Source organism: Scophthalmus maximus, chromosome 1 (genome assembly GCF_022379125.1).
Source record: "Scophthalmus maximus strain ysfricsl-2021 chromosome 1, ASM2237912v1, whole genome shotgun sequence".
In the NCBI taxonomy this organism is placed as follows: domain Eukaryota; kingdom Metazoa; phylum Chordata; class Actinopteri; order Pleuronectiformes; family Scophthalmidae; genus Scophthalmus; species Scophthalmus maximus.
In genome coordinates, this window is record NC_061515.1 from 23,892,091 (window position 1) to 23,905,761 (window position 13,671).

The window sequence follows — 13,671 nt, forward strand, 5'->3', positions numbered from 1 at the left end:
TCAGATAATCATTAGGGACACATTTATATTTAGATGTGGAGGTGGTGCTCATTTCAAATTACTATACCATCTGCTTGTTTAATCAACACAAATGCACATTTTCTAAGCTCCTTTGAGTTGATATTAAACGTGTGTGTGTCTGTGTGTGTGTGTGTGTGTATAGTAAATGTGGGAAATAAAAGACAAGTATACACATTGTACTGTAAAGTTAAACCAAACAAGAGGGAATGTGCACATATTAAGCAGCTTTCTAATGACGAATACAGGATAAAAACGTTGCCAATTAAAAAAAAACAAAAACTGTTTCATTCAAACTTAGTGAAGGGAAATAAAACAAACAGCAACGTCTAGACCGAGCCACTGTGTTTAGAAAATAAAACGTAGCACAGAGACTGCACTTGTGAGACGGTCCCTGGCCGGAGGCAGTTTCAAGGGAACCCGAACTGGGCGTTTCTGTACGGCTACTCCCACGAAAACTTTTTTTGCTCTGGAGTAAGTTTCTACAAACTCCGAGTCACTACACAACTACGGCGGTGGAGGGTAGAACCACAGCTGCCGGTCACAACGTATGGAGAAGTCTTCTTTAACCTCCTGCTGTATCTTCGGAGTGACTTTGTTTGCGTTTGCTTACTTTAGCCGTTGATTAAATGACGCGTATGCGCTTTAAGGTCGTGCGTTGTTGCACTGGGACCAATAGGAAATAAACACACGCCGTAAGCGACGTATGTTTCTCTGGTGATGTCTTAAGCAGCTGTTGTGTTTGGCCGAAAGACGTCTGTGGCTGCGGTCGGCGTTCGCTAGCTTAGCTTAGCTTGGCTTGGCTTAACTTTTTTTGGAGCAACTTTATTTCGGGGAAACTTTAAGGGACCGTCGTCAAACTTGCTTAGCCGCAGCGGCCGGAGGGAGCGTCTCGCCGCGGCCATTCCTTCACGGCGCCGCTTTAAGCGAAACGAGGGGGGAGCCTTGAAACCACCGCGCTTGGATCTTGAACATTTCCGAGCGGAGTCGAGCACCATATTGAATCAAAGTTGCCAACTCCGTGACAAATGTTCTTTTGACTTTCGGGCCTTTCAAAAAAAGAAAAACAACAACAACAACAACAACAGAAAAACTCGAGCGTGGTTAAATCCGATCCGGACGGCGGCGGCGGCGGCGACACCCGGACAGTAATACTGGACGCACTGCGATGCGATGTTCTTCCCCCCGAGGCGCTTCGCTCCCGTGTGTGTTCCACCGCGTGTGAACTTTTGAAGAGCGAGCCCAGCGCCGCGGACCGGACCGGACCTGGATGCGATGGACGCCCCGGCCTCGGTGATCACCCAAGTCAGCCGCGACGAGGAGGCGAGCAGAGCCGCGGGCGAGCGGGGTGAGTGGCTTTCGATCTGTTGGTTCCGCACTCGATGTCAGGGGGGAAAAACAACCCCCCCCCCCCCCCAAAAAAAAGTTGTGCACCTCCGCGGCCGCACAGCTGTGAGTCAGACTTCATGGATCTTTTTAATCGGCACTTCTGCGGGCATCTGCTGCACTAAACACACACTTCTTAAAAGGGAACTGGAAAAACACGTTCGTGTCATTTGTTGCTCTGCTGTGTGTGTGTGTGTGTGTGTGTGTGTGTGTGTGTGAACAGATTGTGGCCGCGGCCCTTCGGCCTGTGATGAAAGTAAAAGGAAATGACGCACCAGTGCTTCATGTGCAGCCATACGCTCGTGCTATAAGCACAACAACATCTGCAAACCCTTATAGGCAGTCTACAGTCTGATGTATGGTATGGTAACAAAAAGGTTGCACACAGCACCGTGGCTGCATGGAATAATCTTTAAAAATAAAATAAAAAAAAACTATCATTATCACATTAACAGTGGCTACAGTGACCTGTTTCCTGTATTGAGAATGCACGAAATAACCCTTTTAATCTGCTCCATCTCCCCTGGAATGACTCTTATAATGACATTACAACAACGTCAGAACGGGCACACTTTGAATCATTATAGTGAAATTAAATGAATGTACTCTCATAAACATTGCATATCATTGTCATAACTAATTCATTATCTACAGCAGCGGGGACATTTTCATACCAAGGATGTGAGAAACCAAAGCGTCACTCAGTAATCTGTACTTCCTGCCAAGGGCCGAACAATCCTATACTCTCAATTGTCTGGTGCTTATAGTGGAAATGTGAAAGAAAACATAATTCCTGGATATGCCCCTTAATCCGCCTCAAAATTGAACGGCTTCTTCTCCTTCATTCCTCCATCAAACTCTGTGGAAATTGGTAAAGTAGCACACAACACACAAACAGATGAAAACATGACCTCCTTGCCGGAGGTAAGGAGGTCATGTTTAATCCTAATGGTATCTGCTCTTTCCTGCTGTCATAACTCTGAGCACTGGTCATTTTACTACAAAGCCGCCTTGTCTCCCTCTTAACTGAATGACGGGCCTGTGAAAATTCAGATTTCCGACGAGGAACTCTTTCCGTTATCCATTCTGTGTGGAGCCACTGGACAAAAAGCGCTGACATACCTTCAGAGTGTACATAAATGCGGGTTACTGAATAATCCGGAGACCTTGTCGGTCATCGTCCTTGCGGGAATGCTTGCCAACAGTCCAATGTTTGTCATGTTTGAGTGTCACTTCCTGTCTAGTATTACAATCGAAAGTCTGTAGTAAGTCTGTACTCCCGCAGAGATTCGATCGTTTCCACTTTGAAGAATGAGCTGAAGTGTGAGCAGGCGATCAGTGGCTGAGATGTCAACATCAACAGCAAGCCTCCTTGGGAATGTGTAGCTGTATAATCTATTACATAACCTCACGCATGTGACACAGCGGCGGCCCCTCGAGCAGTGGAAATGTTCACTCTGCTCTGCCTGACTGACGAGGTCCTGACAGGAAACCGTAGTTGTTGGCCTCATGAAATGACAACAAAGCTCTTCGTTGTGGGTCCTTTGTTGTGTCTGGTCTCATTTAGAGAATCCTCATGAAGAAGGCTTGTGAGAGGGGAAAAAATACAATTTTGCAGGTACCATCTTAGTAACAGTTTACTTCCATTGTGTACCCTCCATTAACGAAGCATCGGAATGGTTCTGCTCTTATCTGGTGGACGCTGGTCTCCTGGGTCGCACCGAGGTTCCACAAACCTTGAGCACGACTGGTTCAAGAAGAACCAGACTGAAGAGTGAATCATATTTTTTTTCTCTCGGTCGGATGTTAAAATGCAAACCATTGATTTTATAAATAACGGCATTATGCTGTTTGCTATCTGGCCAATTTACAACTGATCATTGTTTCTTCACACATCAGTATGCAAGTCGAGCAGGCGTGACATTGGCATCTCATTTAAGTTTCAGACTCAACCTGCGTGATCGTGAAACGAGTGTCTGCACAAAACTGTGGCGCGATGTTCGTAGTGTTCATCTGTTTTAACTGGAGGAGGTTGGATTCGCTCAAACATCACTAACCAGTCTAAAAAGTTTCACTAGTCTGTTTTATTGACACATCAATGTGTAAGAGCTGTTTTAGAGGATGTTCATTTCAAATAATTTAAACCCTTAAAAACAGTAGAGAGAGAGAGAGAGAGAGAGACGCTCGTTTTTGTCGTGGGTTCGGTTCCTTTATGTTTGGAATCACAGCAGCCACAGAAATTAGCCCGATTTACAGTCTGACTGATGCTCAGGGGTTTGGCTTTAGAATTACTGATACGTCGTGCAGTCTGAAATTATTCATTTTTCAGTGAAGCTGCGGGACAGGAGATGACACGTTGATGGTCGGCGTGTCTGTCAAATTCACAGATTGATGTTTTAGGGAACGGGTACAGCTGCATTTAATCTTCTGCTCTTCGTCCTTTGACACATTTTTTCACCTCTTGAGCTTTTACTCCTGCCGGCGATGCGACAACAAACTCCACAAGTCAAGAACAAACAAGTCTCATGATCAGACCGTTTCGGCTTCTTTCTGCATTATGTAAGTGTTAATGTCGGTATCATCCAAATGACCAGCAGCTTTAAATGTCCCGGCCTCCAGCTCACAGAGGACCTGAACACAACATCAAACGATAGTTTTATGTTTGGTTCTAGGCAGGCATTTTTTTAACTGTTGAAAACCGCATCTTATATTTCTTCTTAAACTAGAACGGAACTGAGTAGAACACATCTCCAGGTTCCGTGTCAAACTTGAATGGGTTCTTACTGCTCCCCAAAGCTGACACTAATACATTCATTGTGTTCTGGGTGTTAGTGTTCGAAATGTCAGAACAAATTATTATAAAAGTATTGAACATTTGAAATAGATCTGAACAGTGACTTTGTGATTGGCCAAACCCACACCACATTGGAAACGTATGATTTAAAGATCTGAGAACCAGAACGATTAAATCAATTGACAGAAAATTATTCAGCTGACATTTTCCTTGTTTGCCTGTCAAACGTGTGTGGGTTTGCTGCTCGATGATAGTAAATTACATAAATAAATGAATAACTCATTAAATACTATTCATCTAATCTACGGATTATTTCCCAGATTAATTATTTACTAAAGCAGTCGCAAACATTCAGACAAATCTTTTTTATGCTCTTCACACGCTCTGTATGTCGTCTGCATGAGAAATCTATTTTAAGAAGAATGACACAATATGCTGGACATTGTTTTGGCTGCAAAGAGGTGAAATGCCCACCGGACGGGACTGAAAATACACAATAACTATTACAGTGACAGTCTTTTTCTTATGATTAAGGTTTGAGGATCAGTCAGTAGATATTCGCCCGCAGTGTGGTTCTCCCCTGTCGTCCACACAAGGGCCCTCTTTATAATTAAAGGCATGCTCTGTGTTTTGCAGAACGCACCCAGTTAGTCTTTTTTTCTTCTTCTTCTTTTTGCCTGCTGAAAGGCTTGTGATTAAAAGGCATGCATGTCGATGTGAGCAGAGACTGGAGGGAGCAAGGAAAGGACACAGGAGCAAAGGCTGGGAATTATAAGGACACGAAAGTGTCTCTTTTCTCTTTTTCATCATTTTTATGTCCGCTCAACTCAGAGAGAACAGCATTCGAATACACAAGTTAAAAAATGACAACCTGACCCGGTAGGAGGAAGACGCTACGCGGATGATGGCATAGCAAGCTCCCTCCTGCTATGCCAGCACAACATGATGGCAAGCAGCCTCCTCCTCTGATTACCCGTCTGTTTCCTCTTCCTGTTTTTTGGCCGGAGCGCGGCGGAGGCCAGTGGAGGGTCAGACGGGGTTTGAATCCACAATTGGGAGTAGGAGGGGAGCGTCGGCGGGCGAATGAAAGGGGCGTGAGAGATGGACAACAGGGGGGTTTGTGTGTTGGTAAAACGGTCACGTCCAGACAGACGGAGACAGGCAGCGCGGCGCATAAAGAGACAGAAACAAAGTCCGGGGAAGCGCAACCAAGAAAGTTTATGGGACGGAAAGTAGCTGATTTGAATTTTGACTCAACAAAACATTTGTATAATGGAAACCTAATAAATCAAACCTATTCACGTTTGTCTGGTATTTTGGTTTTCCCCCCTAATTTAGTCAAAAACCCAAATAGAATCTCATTGAAGTAAGCAAAGCAGAAAATATTCACATTTCAGAAGCTGGAACAGAATAATTTAACATAACTTTTTTTTCCCCTTGCTGTTCAACATGATTGGTAGAGGATGAAAACGATCGACTGAATTTTTTGGTCATGCAGCCAGATACATTTGTGTCTACTGGGTGTTCGTCGTGCATCATCTTTACATTCATTGATCTGTTGTCAAAAAAGATTAATTGTGAACAAAGTGATGAGCAACACGTGGAGAGGGTAAAAAAAAGTAGTATAGTAAAGGTATTTTATAATCTGTTTTGGGCTTTTAAGACCAAGTGAAACAGACTTCGGAGATGTTTGATTCCTCATATTAACGTATCTGGTAGAAGAAAATATGGAGGGAGCTGTCGTGGATATCGATCGGCGTTTACAGCGGCAAATGGCGCAGAGTCGACAGAAACTAGCAGCTTCACATGAAAAGTCACGACGACAGCCTGCTCTCTTTTGTTGAGTTGACTTTTCGCCACCACCTTCACTTGCGGATTTAACAGGACAGCATATAGGCCCAGATAAAAATTCAGGCAGATTAAAAACTCCAGATAACATGATCACTAGGTGCAGAATGTGCAAACGGCCCCGAGTGCAGGGATGAGTCATCAAACAAATGAAAGTGTTTTTACAGGAACAGAAAAGATAAATTTAGATGTAAAAAAAAAATACTTTTTGATATTGGTTTTATAACGGGATAAATGAATAGTTTATAGTGTCACAGGATTTAACCTGGCAACGTGGATATTTTCATCTCACGGGGGCTTCAAAAGTCAGTGCGACTCAACTCGAAGTGTAAAAGTACTTGAAGTCCTCTTCCTCCCCTTCTTCTTCCGCAGGCTCGTCCCCCTCGCTGTCCTCCAAGAAGCCCCGGAGCCGAGGCCTCTTCTCCAGCCTGTTCTGCTGCCTCTGTCGGGACCAGCCCGAGCTCCCGCCGGTCAACAACAACGCCCCTCTGCTGGTGGAGGAGAACGGCACCGTCTCCAAGGTGCGTTTGCCTCCGTCCCACTGATGGCATGGAATCTGTCCCGTGTCCACGACGATGGAAAGTTTCCAGCCGTCCCACTTGTCATTACTACTGTATCTCCGGAGTGGCGTGAGGTCCACCTGGGACTCAAGAATTAAATGATTACATTTTGGAGGTCGCACGGCAAAGGTCTCAGGAGGGATTTGAGGGAATGAACTGATAAGATTTTTTCTAACTCGTATGGCCATAACTCGGGCTAATTGCGACAAAGTGCATTATATATGGTTATTTTCATGACATCCGGCATACAAAATCTATTCATACTCCAGGAGGGAGTGATTAGATCTTGGTCACTGTAGAAAACAAGTTTTTGTCCATCTATGAAGAATTTCCTAATATCTTAATTATGACAAAAAAACATTTTTTTGCTTCAAAGCCTGCACTGCACATATCACTTGAGTCTGGACACGGACGTAACCCCCCCGGTGTTGTCTTCTTCCAAATGTTGTGTTTTGTGCATTTCTCCCGCTGTTCAAAGCATTTTTTAATTTCTGCCTGGGTGGAAAAATAATGTAATTTGCTGTATTTTTTTAAGATCCAGGTGAAGCCCCTGCTGCCTCCAGCGAAGTCGAAAGACTCAGGAAAGATCTGCGTGGTCATAGATCTGGACGAGACATTGGTCCACAGCTCTTTTAAGGTGAGACACACTGTGTCCAGGATCGCTACTGTGTTCTTTAATTGCTGAAAGGTCATATTTGTCCTGCCCTGTGATCATATCATATTATTCATAGTTGTGTTTAATGGTAAGAACCTGTGTTCAGTGTTATTGGCTCCGACTGCCACTCTTCTGTCATCGCTGAAAGGTGCCAAATCAAAACTAGCGGGTTCCTTAAAATAAACAGTCGCTCATCCGTGTACACACAGACACGCACACAGCTGACTGTTTGCCTCTATGTGCACATGTCATGCACTAATCCCACAGTCAGTCCAATCTCTTGTTGTTTACAACCATCCTTTTTTTTGTCCTTCAGCCTGTGAACAACGCAGATTTCATCATTCCCGTGGACATAGAAGGAACGGTACACCAGGTAACGTCGGGTCATACAGCAGAAATGTTCTCATTGTAACCCGTTGTCCCCCTAATGCAACGGTGGCTCCTCGTTGATCACGGAAGTTTTAAATTGCGTGAGTACGTGAGTTCCCCTGTCTGCATTTTTAGGGAATTGAAGACGCGGCAGCATTGGAGGCTGGACGACGTACCGTGGGTCTGGGCCTGATTCAAGTAATCCAGGATAGGTTTGTTCAGACAAGCACAGCCTATTCTGGATGACTTGGTTCAGGAACGCTGCCCTCAGACGCCGACGCTGCAGAAAGGAGGAGGGGGGAAAAATGGAGGGACTTCAAGAAAAAGAAATGAGTCTGGGATTTTACTTTCGGAGCCAGATGTTTTACGTGTTCGTCTTTGTGTTTATTAGTTTCTTGTGCGGCTCAGGTTTTTTTTACTGCTGTTGCTTAATAGTTTCTATATGACAGCGTGGTGTTGCTGCTCCCTGCATAAAAGTTCTTTGATCATATGAACAACCTCGTCCACGAGTTCCATTCAGCACAGTAAACCTCCACATTATCCATCATGCAAGTAGAAACTGTCACGAGTCCTCGGGGGCAGTTCAGAATGTGTGGAAACCTGTTGCGTTTTGGAAAACGCAGTCTGTGCAGGAAGCCGGTTTGAAGACTTGCCTTGTGTTCCAGGTGTACGTCCTGAAGCGGCCCCACGTCGACGAGTTCCTCAAGAGGATGGGGGAGCTGTTTGAGTGCGTCTTGTTCACCGCCAGTTTAGCCAAGGTGAAGAACGCTTTCCGTTCCCCAACATTTGTCATCTTTTTACAGTATAAAGTACTATTGATTCAAACTTGTAGTACAAATATGTTGTATGTTGGTTAATAGGTGTACTTGTATACATGTATGAAGGTTCTGTGAACAAAGGTATAATCCAAAATAATTACATACAAAATAAACCTGTCAAACTTTCATTGATTCCGTGTTTTAACGCCGTGTTTTATTTTTGCCGCAGTACGCAGACCCAGTGTCTGACCTCCTGGACAAGTGGGGCGCCTTCCGCTGCCGCCTCTTCAGGGAGTCCTGCGTCTTCCACCGGGGAAATTACGTGAAGGACCTGAGTCGCCTGGGTCGCGACCTGAACAAAGTCATCATCGTGGACAACTCCCCGGCCTCCTACATCTTCCACCCCGACAACGCAGTGAGTAATCCCGTTGCCACCATCGTCGACTCTCACAAGACTTTTCGTCAGCGATCAATATCACCGCGGTGTGTTTTCCCGTCCAGGTGCCCGTGGCCTCGTGGTTCGACGACATGTCTGACACCGAGCTGCTGGACCTCATCCCGTTCTTCGAGAGGCTGAGCAAAGTCGACAACGTCTACACGGTCCTCAAGCACCAAGGGGCGTCGAGCTAACGGTATTCAAATCTTCCACGACCTCAACTCTGAGCACGGCGGCGCATCGCCATCACCCAGCGAGGCCTTCACCTTTCCCAGTAAAAAGCACACTTCATTGTTCAGGAGTATTTAACGGCGGCATCACTGCCACCTTCTGGACAAAATGGAAAACTGTCAGAAAATGACACTGTAACTTTCCCTGCCCCCCCAGCGCACCAGCTAGTGGATGAAAGTGATGAATGAATGTCAGAGGACATTTCTCCAGCGTCTCTGAACCTGCAGTAGAGTGGATATAGCCGAGGCCTGAATCCATGAGTCCAGCGGACACGGACTCGGCTGCTGGACTAATCCTGACGAAACTGAAGCAAGGTTGGATAAAGTTGGAGAGAAACTACGGCGACGCTTTTTCTCGATCAGTCTTGTCACGGAAAGAGTGAGATTTTGTGGGCGTATTTTATAAACATTTGGGAGCAGTGTTATCTTCATCACACGCCCTCTTCTTCTTCTTACTATTACTATTATCACACTATTTGTCTGCGGCCGTGATCATGTGACCCTCAAGGTTTTTTAGAGCAAAGTGATATGGTGTTTATTGGAGAGAGGAAAAACTCTTCAAAACCCTGCGAGGATTATAACTTAAAATATAATTAGGAAATGTAACTAATTGATTGGTCAGCACTTTACAGGTCAAATCATGTCTTCACTGCAGTTTATTGCTTAGACAATTGAACAAGAAATGAGGATTATAACTATTTACTAAATAAACAGGTTGAGAAGAAATCTCAGCAGGAAGAAAAACAAGGCATTGGAAGGCCGAGCTGAAAGATTCAGGCTTGGGGAAAAGATGACGACAGCAGTGTTTAATTTTTTCATACAAGTATGAACATCCAACCATCCGCATGTCGACGGTGAGGGAGCAGCTGTTGTTCGTCAGATGTGGGTTTCCCAAAGGAGGTTTAAAGAGCAATGGACAGCCAGAGTGCACCGTATCCTTCCACCTGCGATTCAGCAGGCGTCAGGTTGCCACAGACGAGAGGACCTGGATGTTTTGAAAAAAACAGAAGATGCTGGGTCGTTTTTTTATTGTCGGGGTCGTGTTACATCGTGTTACATGTTTTAAAGCCACACACACACACACACACACAACACTTGAATTTCTCACAGCATCTACAGACTGTGTGAATGGGTAAAGAAAGTTCTTTCTCTTCTTTTTTTATCAAGCGGTACACATACGCTGGAAACAGGATTTTGTACTAAAACATGCGTCGGTGTGTGCGTGCATGTGTGGGGGGGGGGGGCTCAAGGATACACAAGGTGTTGTGGTTTTAATTCAGTCCCGATTTAAAGGAGAATTCCACCCTAAAAACCCTTCCACACTCATGCAGATTTTTTTTTTTGCACCTTCAGCGTCGAGATACAGTTGCAGTGGAACGTGAAATGTTGACATTCGGGATCTGTCTGTTTGACATGAGCTCCAAAATCACATTTGGAGAAGAGTTTCCAAAAGTGTTTTATGATGTGTAGCAGTGGGTGGAGTTTTCCTTTTAAGCCAGATGTTGAGTTTCTGACACCGTTGAATCGGTAACGGTTGTTTTTGACTCGCGGAGAAACTCGTACGTACACGCTAATATTTAGGCAACCAGCCAACCAAATCCAGTCAGTGTAAATTCAGGGCTCTGCTGACGTCAGACGTCATCGGAGGCGGAGTCAGCTGGTGAACCTGGTGTGTGAGTTCATCTTCCCTTTAACATTGTACGGACAGCTAGCAAAAGTGAGTGAGCACATAAGCCAGCGACGTTAAGTTACCGCGACGCACACGAGCGCTGCGCAAGAACCTTGAACAGGATGGAACAGTAATGACAGTTAAATTCCTTAAGTCCACAACATTAAGAGCTATTACATTATTTTCTATGTTTAACAAATTCTTTGTCAATCAGACAAGTCTGGGTCTTTTCTAAATACTTATGATTTTAATTCTTATTATTATTGCTTTTGCCCAGGAGTGGTCCTCTGATACAATATTTCCAGTTTCACTGTTTTCATCAAAGACCTGGTTGGTTATGTCATATATTAATGTATGAAGCAGCTGAAAACAAGGAGTATGTCACTGTTATAGACACATAACAGGCCCATTGTGAAATGTGTTTCGTATCAGCCGTGGTCACGTCTCACTGGGGTTGGTTTCCTTTTATTTTATTCATAGGCAAAGAGGATAATTTATAGGAACATTTGATTACATTTAAAAACAAGTGTTGTCACTTCGGGGGGGGCCCATTCTCAGAATACTGTACTTCTCACACATTCAGTAGATATGTATATTTTGTTTTGCACAGTAATTAGGCAAACAAATGTCATTAATATATGCAATATTCATGTTACTGTACTCATGATTCGATAGATGTAACCCTAATTCTTTGGCCTTTTGTTGTTTTATCATACCAAATGATATATGTACTGTTTGTAATAATGTCATTTCCTTTTTTCCATAAATGCGTAATGAAAGACGGTCCAAGTGCTGTTCTGTTGCCCATCTCTTCTTTTCTAAAATTGTTAGGAAACGATATTCGTGATCATTTTGAGCATGCGGGTTTGATTCCTCAGACACAGTAACATATAAGTTTGTTTTTTTAATGTAGTGTTAAAATGGACTCTGTTCGAAGACCAACAGATAGATCTGAGGAGCTGGGTTCTATTATTGAAAGACACAATTGATTGAAGACAGAATAGAAATAGCTCCGTCAAATACTTTTTTAAGTCCAGTACTCAATTTAAACGGCTCCGTGAAAGATGGCAGTGAAATGTGCAACCGAATGGACTTTTAAATATGGTAGCCAGAGAGGAAGGCAACAAACCAAAGAGGATGGACAACTTACAGGAATTGATGGGACACGCGATTTTTTTTAGAATTATTATTAGCGCAGAGTTCAATTTGGACTATTGCACAACAGGATCATACCACCTACTGGTTCTGGAGTGGACCAAGACACACAGTCACAAATGTGGCTTTGTATAAACATGAGATGTCAAGATGCTGCTCTTGTCTTTTTTAGATTGTGATGTGTGTAATCTAGGCAGTGACCACTGGGTGGTGCTACACAGTTAATAGTGTGTCTGCTGTAATGATGTGGCGCTTTTTCTAGTCTTATCGACATCTCATAGCAATTTACAGTAAAAGTCACAACCACCCATTCGCACAAATAAATACAGTGAATCAGTACGAATATCTATTTTCCATCACACACCAGTCCCACACTGCTGGCACAACCGTAAAGCGGCAGCAAAGTGGATAGCATAATATAAAAAAGCAATATGTATAAATAAGTATTATAATAATAAGTGCTATATACAGAGCAGTAACAATAATTGCACATGGAGAATAAATATTGCACGGTTGGTAATGATTGCGCTCCTTTGAAATGAATGTGAAAAAGAAAAATTGCGCTTCCCCAGTTTTCTCCTGTTTTTTGTGACTGTCAGTAAGTTTGGTGACTCCAAAGGACCTGAGGCTTCTGAGAAGGGAGAGTCTGCACTGGCCGTTCTTGTAGACGACTCCACCACCAACAAAGTGATGTGCAGGACGAAAGTGAGACTTACACCACCAGCCGCCAGTTATATGCAATTACTCAAATTATGTAGATGAGGGTTTAGAGGGCCAATGCCCTGTTGTTGTTGTTGTTGTTGTTGTTGTTGTTGTGCTTTTTTCAGAAATATGACCAAAAGGAGTCAAGCAATATAATATAAAACCTAAACTGCACTGCTTCGTGTTTGCACTGGTGATGTTTATGCCACTAATGCACTAACACTCAAATATTATTGCAATGTTTATGGAGACCTGGACCAGAAAGAGAGAGTTGTGGCAATATGTCACAATTAAGAATTCGTTAATGGACCGGAATCAAAGCACTCAAGTGCTTTCAGCCAACGTCAGGAACCCACTTTAGGATCATGTTCAGCTTATTCCATACTTAATACTGGGTGAGACAGTGGGACTGGAATTATATACAAATGCGTAACAGATTTTTTAAAACATGAGCTGTATGAACATTACCCATTGATGTTATCCATGCTGCACAGAATCATCCATCTAGTTTAAAAAAAAAACAATAACCCTGAGAGGCACATTACATTTGTTGTATCATTTATTAATAATAAGAGAATGGAGGGTTCATACACAGAGAGGCATGCTGTATATGTCACTGGTTTATGAAGTAAATAGTGGATAGCATAATATCACATTCATCCTGATGGGAGAGGATGAATGTGATATTCATCCTGATGGGAGAGTTTGATTTCCCAGGAGAACAACAATCTACACACATAAAGATACATGTAGGAAACCAAACACACAGCTTTCACATTGGAGTCAAACCCATACTTGGAATGTCGTGGTCTCACATACTCAGTGCAATTCAATCCATTTTTTATATTTGTATAGGGCGCCGAATCGCAACATACGTTCTCTCAAGGGACTTTACAAGGTAAGGTTATATACTGTATGTGTGAGTCAAAGGGACATGCCCTAGTCAAAAAATATCCTCCAAGGTTACTCACAATAGAGCTCAAATTCAATTCAATTCAAAGAACTTTATTTTTCCCGTGAGGGAACTTCATTTGGGGTCAGGCACATTCAAGCACAACAATAGACAAGTATAAATAAATGCTTTAAAAAAC

At 43.5% G+C, this 13,671-nt stretch overlaps 1 protein-coding gene across 2 annotated transcripts; it reads left to right on the forward strand.

The window, feature by feature from the left end:
* The first annotated feature begins 465 nt into the window (after positions 1-465).
* LOC118299319 (carboxy-terminal domain RNA polymerase II polypeptide A small phosphatase 1) lies at positions 466-11,509 on the forward strand. Of its 2 annotated transcripts, XM_035622933.2 has the most exons (8): positions 466-1,366; positions 6,419-6,567; positions 7,142-7,243; positions 7,578-7,634; positions 8,296-8,388; positions 8,618-8,803; positions 8,890-9,020; positions 9,212-11,509. In XM_035622933.2, the coding sequence occupies exons 1-7, from the start codon at positions 1,294-1,296 to the stop codon at positions 9,016-9,018; spliced, it is 789 nt and encodes a 262-aa protein (XP_035478826.1). In that variant the 5' UTR covers positions 466-1,293; the 3' UTR covers positions 9,019-9,020; positions 9,212-11,509. The 2 variants fall into 2 exon arrangements, with proteins under 2 accessions (XP_035478826.1, XP_035478818.1); XM_035622925.2 differs by having other exon boundaries at positions 467-1,366; positions 8,890-11,509.
* The last annotated feature ends 2,162 nt before the right edge of the window (positions 11,510-13,671 follow it).